At 43.1% G+C, this 16982-nt stretch overlaps 2 protein-coding genes across 22 annotated transcripts in view; one reads left to right on the top strand and one right to left on the bottom strand.

Moving 5' to 3' along the window:
- The window catches only part of GOT1 (glutamic-oxaloacetic transaminase 1), a 29646-nt gene extending 16507 nt beyond the window's left edge, over positions 1-13139 (bottom strand). Inside the window, exons 1-2 of the mRNA XM_067709726.1 lie at positions 12899-13139; positions 4597-4778 (exon numbers count right to left, since the gene is read on the bottom strand). Of these exons, the coding sequence (XP_067565827.1) occupies positions 4597-4778; positions 12899-13016 (300 nt within the window). The 5' untranslated portion in view covers positions 13017-13139. The remainder of the gene's footprint in view (positions 1-4596; positions 4779-12898) is intronic.
- Positions 13140-13213: 74 nt separating this feature from the next.
- The window catches only part of NKX2-3 (NK2 homeobox 3), an 81577-nt gene continuing 77808 nt past the window's right edge, over positions 13214-16982 (top strand). For 8 of the 21 annotated variants that reach the window (XR_010935816.1, XR_010935813.1, XR_010935812.1 and 5 more), the window contains exon 1: positions 13307-13434. The gene's annotated coding sequence lies outside the window, so the exon portion shown is untranslated. Of the gene's footprint in view, positions 13679-16982 lie in introns of all 21 variants that reach the window. The other 13 variants (XR_010935821.1, XR_010935822.1, XR_010935819.1 and 10 more) reach the window with 10 other exon arrangements.

The following is a 16982-nucleotide window of genomic DNA, read 5'->3' as shown; positions in this document are numbered from 1 at the left end:
CTGTTGTGGCCTCTCCCGTCGCGGAGCACAGGCTCCGGAACGCGCAGGCTCAGTGGCCATGGCTCACAGGCCTAGCTGCTCCGCGGCATGTGGGATCTTCCCAGAGCAGGGCATGAACCCGTGTCCCCTGCATCGGCAGGCGGACTTTCAACCACTGCGCCACCAGGGAAGCCCCTGTAACTAATTCTTGATATTCATGATGTATATGACACTTGACATATTAAATTCCCAAGAAATTATCATTCCCTCTAAAAATATATTGTACACTAGATGGCTTCAGTGAAACACAGATGGCTCTAAACTATATCAGCAACTAGCGGAAACGAATTTTTGGTGAATCAATAATATGTCAATTCGGTCATTCTCTGAACTGATTTTTGGCAAATAGCTGTAAAGCTCAAGAAAATCCTGTATTTGGGATGAAGGAAAAAAATCATAATAGCAAAGGAAATAAATACAAACTTCAAAAGGAGCCAGACAACTGGACCTGGGTGGCTAAACAGGAGTATCCAGAACAAGAGAAATCCAGTAAGACTTGGCAGAAAGCTATGCCAGCAATCTGTATTCCCAATTTAGCCATGAATTGCCTGAAGGAATCCCTGCTGGGCTCTAGAACACTTGTCCGAGATCACAATTTGCTGATGTAATGACTTCCCTGTGAGGAGCAGGAGAGCTATTTAGGAGTTGCTTGTGGCCAAGGCTATGATGCATTGATCTGGGTGCTCCTAGCAATTCATGTAGTATCTGGCATGTGGCACTAAAGAAACATGGGCTGAACTAGATGAAGAAGAAGACAGTGTTGACAAGGTGAGAGCCACAGAGAAAGCCCCAAGTCTCCCAGAGGCAACGGTCCGAGCAGGAAACTGGGACGCCATCTCATGCGCCACAAGCCCTCCTACCTGCAGTGGCTCAGTAATTTCAGAAGCTGAAATGTTACCAGGCAGGAGATGACAATTTGACATTTGGTCTGGATTCTAAGATCTGAAGATGGAAAAGCAGAAGGCGGCAGTGACGAGTCTAGAAAACAGGTCTCCTCAAAATGGCTGATGGACCTGGTAATGTAAAATCTTGAGAAGAAAAATCTAAGAGAGGACATGATTACTGTTTGTTTTCTGGTTCATTCTTTCATTCATGCCTCACCTCCTTCAAGTTTTGGCTCAAATGTCATTTCTGTTTCTACCATGACCACCCTAGTTAAAACTGTATCCACTCTCACTCCCACCCTCAGCACTCCTAATATGCCTTCCTCTCCTCTGTTTTTGTAGCATTTATCATCTTTCAAAAAACTATATAATGTTCCTATTTATTATGTTTACTGTCGGTTTCTCCCAACAAAACTGTAAGCCGGGCAATGGTTTTGGTCACCACTGTGCTCCAGCATCTAGAACAGTGCCTAGTGGTGAGCACACATCTGCTGACTGAACGAATGAGTGAATTAAAACATCTGAGATCTCTGAGGTGCCAGGCTAGGAGCTAAATGCTGAAGATTCATGAGGTAAATAAGTAAACCATTGGGACTTCCCTGGTGGCACAGTGGATAGGACCCCGTGCTCCCGGTACAGGGGGCCCAGGTTTGATCCCTGGTCAGGGAACTAGATCTCACATGCATGCCGCAGCTAAGAGTTCACGTGCCACAACTAAGGAGCCCATGGGCCGCAACTAAGACCCAGCACAACCAAATAAATAAATAAATAAAAGAACCATACTTCACACCATACACACACACACACACACACACAAATTTTTTTAAGTAAGTAAATAAGCCATCACCCCTGCCCTGGAGGAACCTAGGGTCTTGCGGGAGGGACAGGCTTACAAAATTGTACATTAAACACAGTAAGTACTGCTTTTCCCAAGCGATGCACAGTCCTGTGATGACTCAGAGCACTCCAACAACTAGCTCTGCCTGAGAGAGCTCAGGATTCAGCATGGAAGTGACCCTTGCTCAGGCCTTGAAGGACTTGGAGGTGGGGACTGGGGAGTCAGAGAAGTGAAGGGGGCATTCCTAGCAGAAGGAACAGCTGAGGCAAAGGTGCCAAGTCATGGCAAGGCTCAGAAGGTCTAGAAAACAGCAGGCTCTTAGGATGGCAGGCCCCTGAGAGGATGGGAGCAAGAGTAACTGCAAGAACAGGATGACACCTGGCTACAAAACACGCTGCATGCCCGGGTCAGAGTCTGCATTTTACCCTGTAGATAATGGAAGAGCTACTGTGTGTCTGTGAGAGGGGAAGCAGGTGACACAATTAGCTCTTTTTTTTTTTTTGCTGAGGAAGATCATTCTAGCTGCACTGTGCAGAATGTACTAGAATGGGGAAGAGACTAGAGGCAAGAGGCTATTATGAGAATCCAAATGAGATGATGGTGGGCTGAGCTAAGATAGTCACCTGGGGATGGTCCAGGGAAAGAGCAAGTGCTCAGAGCTCAGTATGAACTGGTACCCAGGGTGTTGTAGATGCCAAGAGGGTATCCTAAACCATTACACACACACACACAAAAAGTAAAAAGTAAAAATCTTCAAATATTTACAGACTGCCATTTAAATTTGTTCTATGATCAAAAACATAACACAGGATGAACTAGACTAAGAGGAAGGGCTCTATGCCACAAGCAATAGCCCCAAGCCTCAGTATTAAGCGATCAAAATGGGGAACAGAGCATTTTGTTCCTGGGCAGAGGAACAAGCATCTATCTGCCAACATAGTTAATAAGCATCATATAAGAAATGTATAGTCTTAGAGGAAGAAGCTCCCCAACACAGAACCTCTGTTTTCATTTGTCAGCAATGGAATTCCAACTAATTTATCAACAACGTCTCAGAAGATCACCTCCAGTCGCCAAAGTTCCCCATTTTCAAACTTCATCAGGACTCTCTCCCTCCCTCAGTGGAAACCCTAGATTTTCAGAGCAACTTCCCAATGTCACCCATAATCTCTAAAGTCTACCATTTCTACCCATATTCCTTCTGTTCCTAGAGGCAAGTCAGTTACAGTCTCTTATACCAATCCAGACAAAACCCTCATCAAGTTAATTACTTATCTAACCATTGATCTGAGTTCCAAGACCTTCACGCAGAGCCTCCAGGTCTCCTGATATACATAAGAACGTGCCTGTGTGCAGCCTTCATTTTACCCTGCCCACTCTGCTTATCACGGCATCTGGGTAACAGCATGGAAATAAATCAGTGACTCCAAGATGTGGTCTCTTTCATGCATGAAGGCTGTACCTGCATGAAGGCTGCTCAGCGGGGCTGACACTGCCTAGCAGAGCAATAAGGGAAGTTGGTTTAAATTGCACAATACCTAATCGGACTATTGCAAAAACCTGAGCTCTTCCCTTTCCTACTCATCCAGCCAGGTTTATCTTCTTCAAACACTCTTATTGGGTAACTTCTCTGCGCAAAACTTCAAGGGGCTTCCCCTGCCCTGGCTGCCAAAATCAGCCTCCCTGATCTATCCAGCATGTTCCCAGCCCATATCAGGTAGGTAGGTCTCTTTACAACCTAGACCTGCTCACCTCCAACCTCTGTCCCTGGACTCCTACTGCTCCAAACAAATACCCCTCCTTTTTCTTCCTCTGTACTTTGCGGTTCTCAACCTTGGCTGTACTTTGCAGTCACATGGGGAGCTTTTAAAAAATACCCATGAAGGGAAGGGAATTGTAGGGAAAGGTAATAAAAGGGCAGAGAAAGGTGGTACCCTCCAAGATTCTGATTTAACAGGTCTGGTATGGGATCCAGCCATCAGAATGTTTTTAAAACCTCCCAGGTGATACAGTCACAGTTGAGAACCAGTGTCCTGGCCTCATTCCCCAAGGTTCAGCTCAAGTCCCATTTCCAGCCTTTGTCAGTCTCTCTGAATTCCTACAACACTGATAATCTCTATCACACCACTTTCTGCCACATACAGACTCTCCCCAAATGCATTTCTCTTCCATGTATCTCTAGTTATACATAGACTACATACCAGGAAGCATTTAAATGAAGAGAAGCTGAGATCAAGGCTAGAAGAATCAAATATTAGAACTGGCAGGATCTTCAGAGAGCATCTAGACTAGTGGCTCTTGGACTTTCGGGGGCCATAGGTTCCTTCAGAAAATCTGATAAAAGTTATGAACTTTCTCTCCAGAAATACACATACACACAGAATTCTGCCTAAAATTTCAGGGAGTTCAGAGGCCCCTTGAATGATCCCCTATGCAAATGCTCCTTATGGGACCATGAACCATAAACTAGTCTTTTCCTAACATACAGATGAGACATAGGGGCTAGAGGGGCAAATGACTTGCCTTTGGTCAAAAGTAGTGGCAGAGCTGGGTCCAGATCCTAATCTCTTGATCATTCCATTAAATTCCCTTGGCTGGCACTTCCATTAACTGCTTCAAACCCAGCAGCTGAAATCCAATCATCTCTTGGGCAAAAGTGAACAACTGAAGAAGCTGTGCTTTATACAGAAGCATGTTATTCATGCTATCAAGTCCCTGAGGTCACACTATTTAAACCCTTATTCACTGACAGTTCAATAGACATAACACCTAATTTTTAACCACTTTTTACCCTCACAGTTTCTAGAAAAAAATAGATCCTCACCCAAAACTCACCCGCTTCTCCTGCAGAGCTGGGCTGTCATCCCCAAGGGCCAGGTGGGAAGCACGGGTCCGGAACTCTGCCAGGCCCAGGATGGGCAGGTACTCGTGGTTTACACTGCTGTCATTAGCAATCCTCTGCTCCACCTTCCTCACGACTGGCAAAACCCAGGGCTGGCTATCATCCGTGCGATAAGCTGGGACACGGGAAAGAGACATAAAATGGAGGAGTCTTAGGCTTCGTCCAAGGAAGAATTCGGAGCTGTGAACAGGGAGAGTTCTACCACCTTCCAATCCAAACAGAACTGTGAGGGAAATTAAAGTTCATTCACTTACTGACTGCCTGCTTTGGGCCAGGCACCGGGCTAGGTGCTGGGAAGGCAGAAGGACAGTTTCCTATCCTTACGGAAATTATAGTTCTTAAATATGTGACCTCCAAAAAGTAGAATGCTGAAATAAAACTGGGACATCAAAGAGCCTGATCGAGTGAGAGAGTGCACGCAAAAGCACTCCGCAAATTAAAAATACCTTACAAATGCTATGTCAATATCACTAGGGCACTGAGGTCTCTACGACCACTGGCCCAGTAATCGCCTTCCTTCTGCATCTCCCCAAGAAAAGGGTTCGGTGCTACTTCACATGAACGCTGCACCTTCAAACATAAACATGGAGAGAGAGGAGGGCGGAGGGAGGCCCACCTCCTCCTCTTGTCCTGTAAGAACAGAAATGAGACAAATGGCGAGGAAACACCTGTGACTGAAGAGTCCCACAACTGGTTACACAATCATCGAACAACAAGTTTAAACACATCTTTGTCCTCTTGCTGTTTTTTGACATCAGTCAGTGTTTACCATTTTGACTGTTCCTACCACTCACTTCCTCTGCTTCACACTTTTATGGATCTAAGTTTACCTGTTTCATAATTTTTAATCTTGATTACAGCAAATTTCTAAGCATTTCTTCTATGCTAAAAGTATTTTTAGTCTACTTTGAGTTATCCTGTCACTGATTTTTTTCCTATACTACCCTATAATCACTGAGATTATAGCTTGAGAGGGCAGCTGCTTTGGCTTGCATCCAAGCCAATGACTTCTCTGAGCAGGATTCCTGACAGGGATTTGCTTCTGCTGGACTGTTTAGGTCTCCAATAAGCCTATACTTTGGCAAGTGACAGTGAAACAAATTTTTTAAGTAATTCTTCTTTATCTTGTTGATTTCTGCTCAACATTAATCCCTTTTTTTTTTAAATCACTTTTTTAGGGTGGTTGATACTGTTTACTGAACAACACATGTTGACTGTAGAAAATTTAGAAAAGCCCAGAAAGAAAATAATAAACATTATGATTAACATGTAATTCCAGCACTCAGAGATAAGGAGTATGAAAATTTTGGTGTACAGCCTTTTAAACTTTATTTTACATGAGTATATTCTTTTATCAATTGTGTCATTTTTTATATAGAATTTTCAACATGCTTTTTTCCACTTATTAAATATATATTATGAATATCTTTCATCATCATTAACTATTTAAGTCTGTGCACACAGACTGTCTTTGTTCTTTTTAGAGCTGCATAACTGATAAATGTACTATAATTTGTTTTGTGAGTCTCCTGTCGATGGACATTTGAGTTGTTTCTAATCTTTGGCTATTAGAAAATAATACTTCAGTGAACCTTGTACATATGTCATCTTACATGTATGTAAATATAGCTGTAAGAGGCAGGGTTGAAAATGGAAGAGTAGGTTGAGAAGTATGTGTATGTGTAATTTTGTTGTTGTTTATGAGGGTATACATTAGTTTACTACTTTCAACTGATTTTCATTTTACAACACATGGTTGTAGGACAAATATGGTTAAAACAACTGATTGGAAGAATACTGGTGGCAATCAATGAAAAGTTTAAATGCAAATATATTACTTTTAAGCATACTTTGTATATTTGTAGTTTTGACAGATATATCCACATTGCCTTTTTTATAGGGCTGTTATCAGTGTACATCGCTGCCATAGGGCAGGGGTATTATCAGTGTACATCTGTGCCATAGGGCAGGGGTGTTATCAGTGTACATCACTGCCATCAATGTACAAGAGTGTCTGCTTCCCCACAGCCACAGCCACTGAGTGAATTTTTGCCAATTTAAGAGTCCAAATGCTATCTCAGGGTAGTTTAAATTTGCATTTCTCTTATCGTGGATGCAACTGGGCATTTTTCATATATATGAGCCATTTACAACACAATTTTAGTGGCTAGACAATATTCCTTTCTATGTATAATTTATTAACTATTTGTGTTGCTTTTGACTATTTGCTAAAATAAACATTGTAATTAATGTTCTTATACTTTACACATTCATGAGCGCTTCCTTAGGAAAACTTTTTCTAGATGTAAAATTACTAGATCAAAAGTCAGACAACAAATAAGACTTTATAAGATATTTTGATTTTGCATCTGTCGTCTACTCCATCAACTAACCCTACCTTCCAGGAATGTGTCATCTGCAAATTTGAAAAGCACATCAAGCTAGGAATAAAAATGTGGAGAGAGTTCCAGACTGACAGCCACTAACCAACAACCAGTCTCTGGGTAGATGAATCTGACTCACAATACTGTCATATCACTCACATTAGACCCCCTGGCCCACCAAATTCCCTCCCTCTCAACAAGTTCAAAAAGTCTACTTTATCAGTTGAGATTTGGTCTGGTTTTTCAAAGAGATACCAAAATAATGACTCCCAAGTAATCGTTTTCCCTGAAGTAGATCACCCCATCTATGATCACAATGCTACCATTGTTCAAAATATTCTTGGAATTCTTCTCTTGGAATTGTTTTTAGAGGAGACATCTCATTATTTTGAATATCCTTAATGATGCCAAATCTTTGTCCTTTGAAAGTAAATTTAATTTTTGAAAATGGTACTTGTATTATGTCCAGCAAAGTAAGTGGGTGAATGGAATAATATTAATGGAGAACAGCTATAAAAAGATGGCCTCCTACATGGGTCTAACATGCTTTGAAGGCCATTCCAAAACAGGGTTTTCGGAAAACTTTGAGCAATAGCAGTATATATGGACTACACTACACAGAGGGGATACTGTTTAGATGTACAAGAATATGGGTGTTTGTAGAAAAACTAGTTCTATTATGCTTCCCATCTGTGTTTGGATGGTTAATATATAATTATGCTACTTATATTTATGATATGTCATTTGTAAATCATGTATTATAAATAAATAAAATATGAAAGATAAAGCCATAGTACCACTGTTCTTACCAGTAATGTATACTCTGTGCAACTCTAAAAAATCCTGTGATAGGACTGGAGGCAGGGAGGCATTGTGTCCATATTGTGACAAAAGAGAAAATGGCCAATTCACACCTCTGCTTCCTTCTTCACTGCCCAGTTTCCCCCAGATTCAATTCTAGATTTATTCCCAATGCCTTGTCTCACTGCCCTACTGAAGGAGAACTGCAGTTACTCTTGGGCGTTTGGAGCAATGAGGTTAAGCATTACCAACAACCACTATTCCTGCTCTCCCAGAGGGGTTTTATTCCTGTTTTGTTGGACCCATGAGTTTCTCATTCATTCTTTCATTATCTCACTCATTTGACGGCTACTTATTGAATCCACCATGAACCAGGTACTGGCTAGAAGTAGCTACACAGAGATGGGTAAGATAAAACAAGATACTGTCTTGGCCTCCCTCCAGGAAACATAGAGCATAGAGTCCTTAGTTCTCCTGTAAGTGAGCAGGGAAGATGAAGTATAAAAGATGAATAAGAGTTTAAAAGACAGGAAAAAGGACTTTCCAGACAGAGGGAACACTTGTGCAAGGCCCCCAGAGGCTTGAAGAGATGAGGTTCTTGAGGATCTGCATGTTCATGGCTCGGAGGTAAGATCCATGGAGAAACAGCAAGGAATGGCTCAGGGAGTCTTGGGGTCTCTTCTAAGGAACTTTGTCTCAATGGGGAAACCACTGAAAGCATTTAAGCAAGAGAGTGACGTGGACAGCTGTACATTTTAACAGAATCATTTGAGTGACATGATGGAAAATAAACTGGAAGGAGGACAGAAGCAGACAGTGAAGTCAGGAGGCTGCTGCAATAATCCACGAAGGAAATAGTGAAATCTTGAATCACAGCAGCGGCAGCGGCCGCGGGGATAAACAAAAGGGGAGACATTCAAAATAAATTTATGAGGTAAAAAAGACAGAACGTAGTGACCAAATAAATATACATGGGACTGATGAAAGGGTCACCGACAACCTCCAAAGTCTCTCTCTAGTCTGGATAACGACTAGTGGGGGTGGTGCAGGGGAGAGGGCAACCAAGATATAGAGCAAAGCAGAAGAAAAAAGAAAAGATTGAGGGGAGGGTGAAATCCATGCATTGTTTTAAACACGTTGAATTTGAAGTGGTTGTACAACGTGTCCAGCAAACTGTAGCGAATATGGGTCTGGCATCCAGGGAAGAAGTCCAGGATGGAAAGAAAGATTTCATAATTATAGACATGGACGGTGGCTGAAGCCATGGTAATAACAAGGAGTTACTGAATACTTACTACATACAGGGCACTGTGCTAAATACTTCACATTTTTTTAACTTTCATTTAATTCTTATAACAACTCACAAAATAGATATTATGATCTCTATTTTCGGGATCTGCAAACTGAGGCCAGAAAAGTTCGCCCAAGATCACAAGAACTGTAAGAGTTAGGCTGTCATACTATTAATATTAAGTTCATGGATCCCTGTGCTTTTTCTAAAGAGCAAGAGATGTCTAGGGAAAGCCTGAAGCCAGCAGGTCCCAGAGGACTGACTGTGCAAGGGGCCTTTCTACCTACCAGCACGCCCCTCAGCTCCACACACCACACCCTTCTCCCTGAGGACCAGCTCTTTTAGAGGAGTCACACAGGTTGCAGGTGAGTCTCGATTTCCAGAAGAACACGGAGAATTAGATGATCAAACCATCACCCTCCTCCTCCTCCTAAGATCTCCACTTCCCCCATCCATCCCTACCCAACAGCCCATGCACATATGCCTCTTTAAGGCCCTTCTCCAACTAGGGCCCTGCGGAGAGGACTGGGGGTACTCAGAAACACCTGATACAGCACGTCTCTCCCACAACTTTATTTGAAGATGCTAAGAACCCATATTAAAAAAACAACAACAAATATGAAAGCAAGCACAGTCTACCTGGAACAAAAGAAAGCTAAGTTTACATGATGAACAGACTGGAGTCTATGTAGAAATGTCCTGCTTCAGGCTGCATCAGGCTGAATGAACTCATATCTCCCCTGCCCCTAAAGTTACTTGTCTGAAACTTTACAAAGCGCTAAAACAGTCAACTCGAAGAGCATCATATTTAACAGTGAAAAATGTGATGCTCTGCTCTGTTTAAGTATATGGAAATTATGCAAATAGTCACAGCAAGAAGAAAATCTCTGGGGAAACTATCTGCAAGTAGGAATGAGCTAATGAGATTATAGTTGCAGTTTGTTCTAAATGTCCAACGTCATTAGAACTTGAGCTGGTTAACTTCCATTAAGCTTTATCTTAACTTAGAAAAAAAAAAGGGCATCTTCACCAAAGTCAGAGATTAATTATCAATACATTTCCTTCACAAAGGATATACTTCGGGATGTGTATAAATAGAGCTAGGATATACAAAAGCCATAAAGAGACTTCTTATTCTACTATACTTTAATGAGACCTTTATCTGAGCACCTGCCATCCACAAAAAAGACGGGTCACAGTGATCATCAAAAATAACATTTATACAACACTTTTCATTTATATTTCACACACATAATTATTCATTTAATTCTCAGTCATCTGATGAAGCCAGTAACATTATTATTCTATACTACAGTCATGTAACATGCTAGTGAATCTTAGAGTATAATTTTAGAGATAGGTCATTCCGTTCTGGCTCCTCATTTAACAGACTGGGTCCAGGGATGTAAATAACACTCCCAAGGTCACATCACTGGACCGCAGGCCTGGGCCTGTACCCAGGTCTCCTGGCTGTTCCACTACCATACACTGGCTCCCTCTGGACCACCTGAAGGTGCCCAATAGAGAAGGGGGCAGAGACCTAGGGATCTGAGAAATGTGGCCTAGAATCCCAGCTCTACCAACTACAGCCATGTGATCTCGACCAAAATGCTTCATCAATCTGGGCTTCAGCTTTCTTATCTCTAAAACAGTAATAGTAATAAACAACCCTCCAGAGTCATCCTAAGCACTAAATGCAATTAACTGCATAAATCATTTGCTTGTAGTAAAGAGAAAGAATTCCTCGGTTCCAGGAAAACATGACAAAGGCACTTTCACAGTTGAACTGACCACTATCCGGGCTGCAGAATATGCTTCTGAGCCAATCACTTCTGGCCTCGGCTGGCAGGGTGCTTTTTCTATGCATTAGCAATTTATTTCTGAACCAATGTCAGAAATTATTTCATTTTGCAGTTCTTGAGCTGAAAATTTTTATTCAGTATCTTTTATGCAAAGAAATGCCAAAACAACTACAGTAACAGCTAATACTTACATAACTCCTACTTATGTGCCAGGGACTGTTCTAAGCACTTTAAATGCATTTAATCCTCACCAAAATCCTGTAAGATAGTTCAAGGGTAATTGAGCCAATGAAACCTAAGGTTTTAAAAACATGTATTTGGATTAATATCAATACTAGTTCTTCACGATATATCCGGCCCTAAAGGAATACTTGGAGGTTTTGGATTGGTTTTAAATTAAGAGCTTGAATAGTGCTCATTCCAATTCAATTCAAGGCAATCTTTCAATATTACTTCCACTTTGCTGCCTGCTAAAAACATCACTTTCCCTCTGTGGGTGAAACTATGTATTCTGAATTGACTTTTTTATGCTTTATTATGGAAAATTTCAAACATACACAAAAGTTGTGAGAATAATATAATGGATGCCCATGTACCCATTACCCAGGTTCAACAAACCATCACTTTTTTTTTTTTTTTTTTTTTTTTTTGCGGTACGCGGGCTCTCACTGTCGTGGCCCCTCCCGTTGTGGAGCACAGGCTCAGCGGCCATGGCTCAAGGGCCCAGCCGCTTCGCGGCATGTGGGATCTTCCCGGACCGGGGCACGAACCTGTGTCCCCTGCATCGGCAGGCGGACTCTCAACCACTGCGCCACCAGGGAAGCCCAAACCATCACTTTCTAATGGCTTTTTCCTCACCCCTCCTGCATATTCCTTGGTGAAGACTTTAACAGGTTCTGTGTACAGACACTGTCACTGTGGGACACCTGATTCTGCACCTCCTTCTCGCCACTGCTTCTCTGCTACAAAACAGTTCAATTTTCTCTTTCAGAAATTTCTAGTCCTTCTGCTCTAAGTCTGTTCCCTAGCACAGAACATTGTCCTATTCATTCTCTTCTCCCTGGCTCATCTTTCTATGTGGTTGAGTAAGTGTTGGTGTGGCTTCAAACATCCAAATGACAGTGACAGAAATAACAAATTCACCAGATAAGATTAAGATAAGAGTTAAAGGAATTTCAGAGGCATTTCAGTCCAAATCTTTTTCTTGGCAGTAGGAAAAACTGAGGCCCATGCTCTGAGCTGTCCAAGAAATACAAGCAAGAAATGATGACAAGGATGTGTGGAAAGTGAGCTTCTACTGTCCACACTCTTTCCTCTCTTTTCTACCATCTCTACCACCATTTCTACCATTCCCACCACATCTGTGAGAGCCAGAACATTCTTCCCAGATCCCCAGGGAGCACTAACCTGTCTCAGAAGCATTTTAGATCTCTATTACATCACTTAACACCTGCTGATTTTAATCTCCTTGGGGCCAAAACCAAGACTCAGTCTTCCCCGCACAAGGCTTGGTAAACTACCTGATTGATACCTCAAACATTTACCGACCCAGACCAGAGCTCCCTAGGGCTAAGAGTTCTCCTTTTTCCATTCCCCAGCAGCCAGGACTCCAAGCCTATAAGACTTCCTATTTTTATCCCTCTCCTTTCAATCCCTGGCCGCCCCATTTCTTAAGAGGCGAAAGGATGCAGAATAAAGAACACACAATGCGGAATCGGAAAAACTGAGTTTGTGCCCTGACTGCTACACCTTTTCTGCGTGTACACTGATACATCTCCCTTTTCCAGGGACTCCATATGCCCATCTGTAAAATGGGCAGGTTGAACTAAGCCTCATGGATCTTTCCTCCTCTCCGACGGAGCTAAGCTGGACCTGGTTATCTCCTACGGTCCCCACAGCCAGGGTTAGGCCCGCTCCACTCCCAGGCTGCTCACACTCCTGGGCAATGCATCCTTACCTCCCACTCCCAGGTTGACCTTGCGAGGGTCCGGATCCTCCCGGAAGTCAGCAGTGAGCTTAAAGACAAGGACCGGCTGGGCCTGAGGAACCTCGGCAAAGATTGATGGAGGCGCCATAGCTAGAAAGCTGGAGTCGGCCGAAAGCTTCCACTCTGCGCTTGAAGCCGCTCGGTCCGGTCCAACGGCTGCGACTGGAGGAGACTCTCACCTTCGCCTAGCCGGCAGGGGCGGGCCCGCGGCCTCCAATGGTCGAGCCGCGTCCGGAACTTGGCAACGCGGTTAACCAATTGCGAGTTTCTGACGCAAAAGGAACAGGATGGTATTAGCCAATCCAAGAAGAGAATCTTATCGGAGGCCGGTATTGATGAAACCAATGCAACGTACGCCGGCTGGGACGGGGCGGGGATAGAGTTGATTGGCAGAGCGTGCTCCTATCGCTGAAGCCGTTGTTCCTTGGGTCGCTGAGGGGAGGAGACGAGCGGCGTACGTGGGAGGCAGCTTTCTCGACCTTCAGGCGCCCGGAGACAAGCTGGAGGTAGCTGGCGGGAGGTGGCTGGCGGCAGGTAGCTGGAGGACCGCCCTTCCGGTACCCGTGGAGCTGGTGTTCTCCCTGCCAGGCCCGGGAGTGCGCACGTTCCTGACCCAGTCTGGCCTGGCTCGGGCTGGCAGCCAAATCCGCCTCTGCGCACGGGTAGTGAGTCCTCGGCCAGGACGCGCAGCTCCGGAGCCCGCGCGGACGACCTTGACCATCTCGGCCGGCTGTTTCCCCCGAGAGAAATGTGGGTGGGCCACCTGCGTTGGTTTCAGACAGGGGGCCATCCTACTAAAAGAGGAAGTGTCCAGGAATTCCTTTCTGCCGCTCTTACAGTTTGAAGCTTTTGCTCCCCTTTCCTTACCGAGAGAGCTTGGTCCTCATGGACCTTACGGATCTGGGCGCGGCCTCCCCCTCCAGCTTTTCTCCCACGCAGGCACTCAACCAGATCTTGCTGTCGTCAGCTGGCTGGTATTCAGACTGTCTCTTCTTTTAGTCAGACTATTCCTTCCTCCCCAGCCCCTCTCTCCATCTGTTGACCTTCAAGATCCAGAGCAAATGCCTCCTCCCTAAAGCTTTGCCTTAACCCTCACTCTGGTTAAAATCCCTCTCTCTTTCCTGTGCTTCTGTCCCTTGTTGGCAATATTACAATTGTGGAAAATGACCAAAATGCCCAGTTAAGAACCTAGTTCTGGAGCCAGACTACCTAGGTTTAGATTCTAATGCTACCACTTACTAACTTGGTCAGGGCTAGGCAAGTTACTTAACCTCTCTGTTCCTGCTCCATAAAGTGGAGATAATAGTACTTTTCTTAGGGTTGTTGTGGGGATTATGTGAGTTAATACATATGAAGTGTTTAGTTGCATATAGTAAGCACTCCCTAAATGTTAGCTATTGTCATCATTGCACAGATGCACACCCCTTGTAGATGGTAAACTTCCTTTGGCTAGAGATATTAACCCTGTATTAGTCTCCCTTAGTTTCTTGCACTTAGTAAGTATTCAATAAATGGTGGCAGGAGGAGTCAGTTCTGTTGGTTCAGAAAAAAGCAATACCTTACCCTCTGTTCATTGGATAATATGACAAATCTCAAAATGAATCTCATTCAAAGTAACAAACATAAGCCAAAAGTCCTTTGTGCAACACCTGCCAACCTTTGTATCATTTGCTTCTTTTCAGAAACAGCCTCTGGTTTTAAAGATAACTGTCAACAGTGTTTCATTAACAACACTTTCCTCTAAGATTGTGAGTTCAACACTGAAGGTGAAATGACAATGAACTTTCGGTGCTTCCATAAGCAGAGGCAAAGGGCAACTGCTGAGTGAGATGTTATATAGCCCAGCCTTACCAAAGTTTGATTTAAAAGTATGATCTTCACAGCGTTAGCCAACAATGTCATGGTCACGCCTTACGTCATTCCCTGGGGGAAAAACAACCCTAAATTACCTAAACATTATCAACTTAGCTAAGTCCAAATAAATATTTATTGGCAACCTAAGCAGCCCCATAACCAAGTCAGTGCTGACAGGGGCATAGAAAGTACCATATGCAGTTTTTCTTCATGTCCCCATACTTATCTGTTCTGAATTTTAGAAAGGGGCAAACAGTTACTGGGTGTTGGGGGAAGGGATTGCATATTATGTGGGATGCAAGTCTCAAACTTTTTTCCTCGGGAATATGTTTCTTGGAGATTACTTTAAGTTCAGTAGCCTTCTATCTTGAGCCCTGCAGCCTGCCCCTCTAAGCAAAATGCCTGTATTGAAGTAAACAAAATGCTTTCCAGGCCATCACTAATTTTAACACTTGGACTTAGAATGGATGCAAGACAGCCTCCCTGCTGAATGGATAATTCAAGCAAAAGATTCTTGAGAGGCAAACATTGCCCAGAGTAGTAGGCAGCCAGGTAAAGTGAGTGTCCAGGGAAAGGGCAGTAAGGAGCAGAAGGAAAAGGGGCAGGTATTCCCCTGGCTCCTGACTTCATTATGACTATCTGTCCCTACCATCTCCCTTCTGCCTTTTTTTTTTTTTCCAAAAGAATTGGAAGGGAGGAAGTAGGAACCACATAGCAACAGCTTGATCAGGAATGAATTCCTTTAGAATATACTCGCTTGGAAATCTGAAGCCTTTGGGGCTAGGCAGCACTGCCGCATAGCATAAGAGGCAGGCCAGGGCAGTAGCGGGCACTGCATGGACCGCTAAGCAAATCCACACCTGCTTATTGTACTTAATCTTGCCGCTGATACCCAGAAGGTCTATGCTTAGCAACAAGGGAGGGAGGAGTTTATCACACTTTGTACTTAAGCACAAAGCGCTTTGGAATGGTTATATTTGGGTATATGTTGTCACTAAGGGTAGGATATTATTTAGAAACTGAGTTGTGCATTGAACAAAAGTTTCTTTAAAAACCAAAGCTGTCACTTTGCTGTACAACTGAAACTAACACAACATTGTAAATCAACTATACTCCAATAAAAATTAAAAAAAACCAAAGCTGTTAGAGGAGATCTGTTTGATAGTCACCGTGTGACCAAATCGTGGGCAAGAAAGTAAGAGTAGAGCCCCTAAGCTGGTGCTGGCTTCTGATTGGATTGAGTTTACTCTTGCTAAGGAAAGTGATCGCTTATCAACCACTCCCTTCAGCTTAACTGGCTTGTTTCCTGGCTGTGCCTTGGTGGAACCATCTCCCCTTGCATCTCTTCCCTCACTTCTCTCCTCCCTCCCTTATGTATGACTTGTCTCCCCACCTGCACACATGGATTGGACCAAGTGAAGGTCTCTTGCTGTTTCCTATTTCATAGAAGGGCATGTCTAGTGAGGCCTGCGGTGGACAAGGTCTAATGTTCTAAACTAGGCACTTACATGGGCAGAACTTTTTTTAAAGCTGCTGAGGCCTTTGTATAACAGATATCAACAGGACTGACAACTATGGATGGGTTTTATCTACTTATTAATAGAACTAAGTTCCAGGGCACCATTTAGAAATTGTTGTGCTATATAATTTTTGTACTTTACTTAAGAAGCAGTGTAGCATAATGGTTAAAAGCGTGGCCTCTGGGACTAGATTTCGTCTGTATACCTCAGTTTCCTTACTTATAACATGGAGATAATATTTCTACCTCATGGGGTTGCTGTGAGGATTAAATGATTTAATGTTATTAAATGATTGACTCTAAAATGCTTTAAATTGTACTGGACACTTAGTAAGTACTCAGTATGTTAACTATCATCATTGTCATCATCACAGATGTTGTTTACAAGCATGTGCCTTTGAGATTTGTTTAGTTTGTTCGTTGATCAGCTGCATAGTAGAACAATACCTAGGCTTTCAATCAAATTCTGAAATCAAATTCTGGTTTTGCCTCTTACTAGTTTTGAAAGTTTCAGTAAATTAATATGTCTGAGTTTTAGTATTCTTATCTGTAAATTGGGGGAAAAAAGATTGTTTTCTTGGTGTTGATACACACACACACACACACACACACACACATATGAATTTAACACAGTTGTAGAAATTATTATCATGAAGATTACAATTTAGTTCCTGGGTAGCT

The sequence above is a fragment of the Pseudorca crassidens genome, chromosome 16 (genome assembly GCF_039906515.1).
Source record: "Pseudorca crassidens isolate mPseCra1 chromosome 16, mPseCra1.hap1, whole genome shotgun sequence".
Lineage (NCBI taxonomy): Eukaryota > Metazoa > Chordata > Mammalia > Artiodactyla > Delphinidae > Pseudorca > Pseudorca crassidens.
This window is presented reverse-complemented; position numbering and strand designations above follow the sequence as displayed.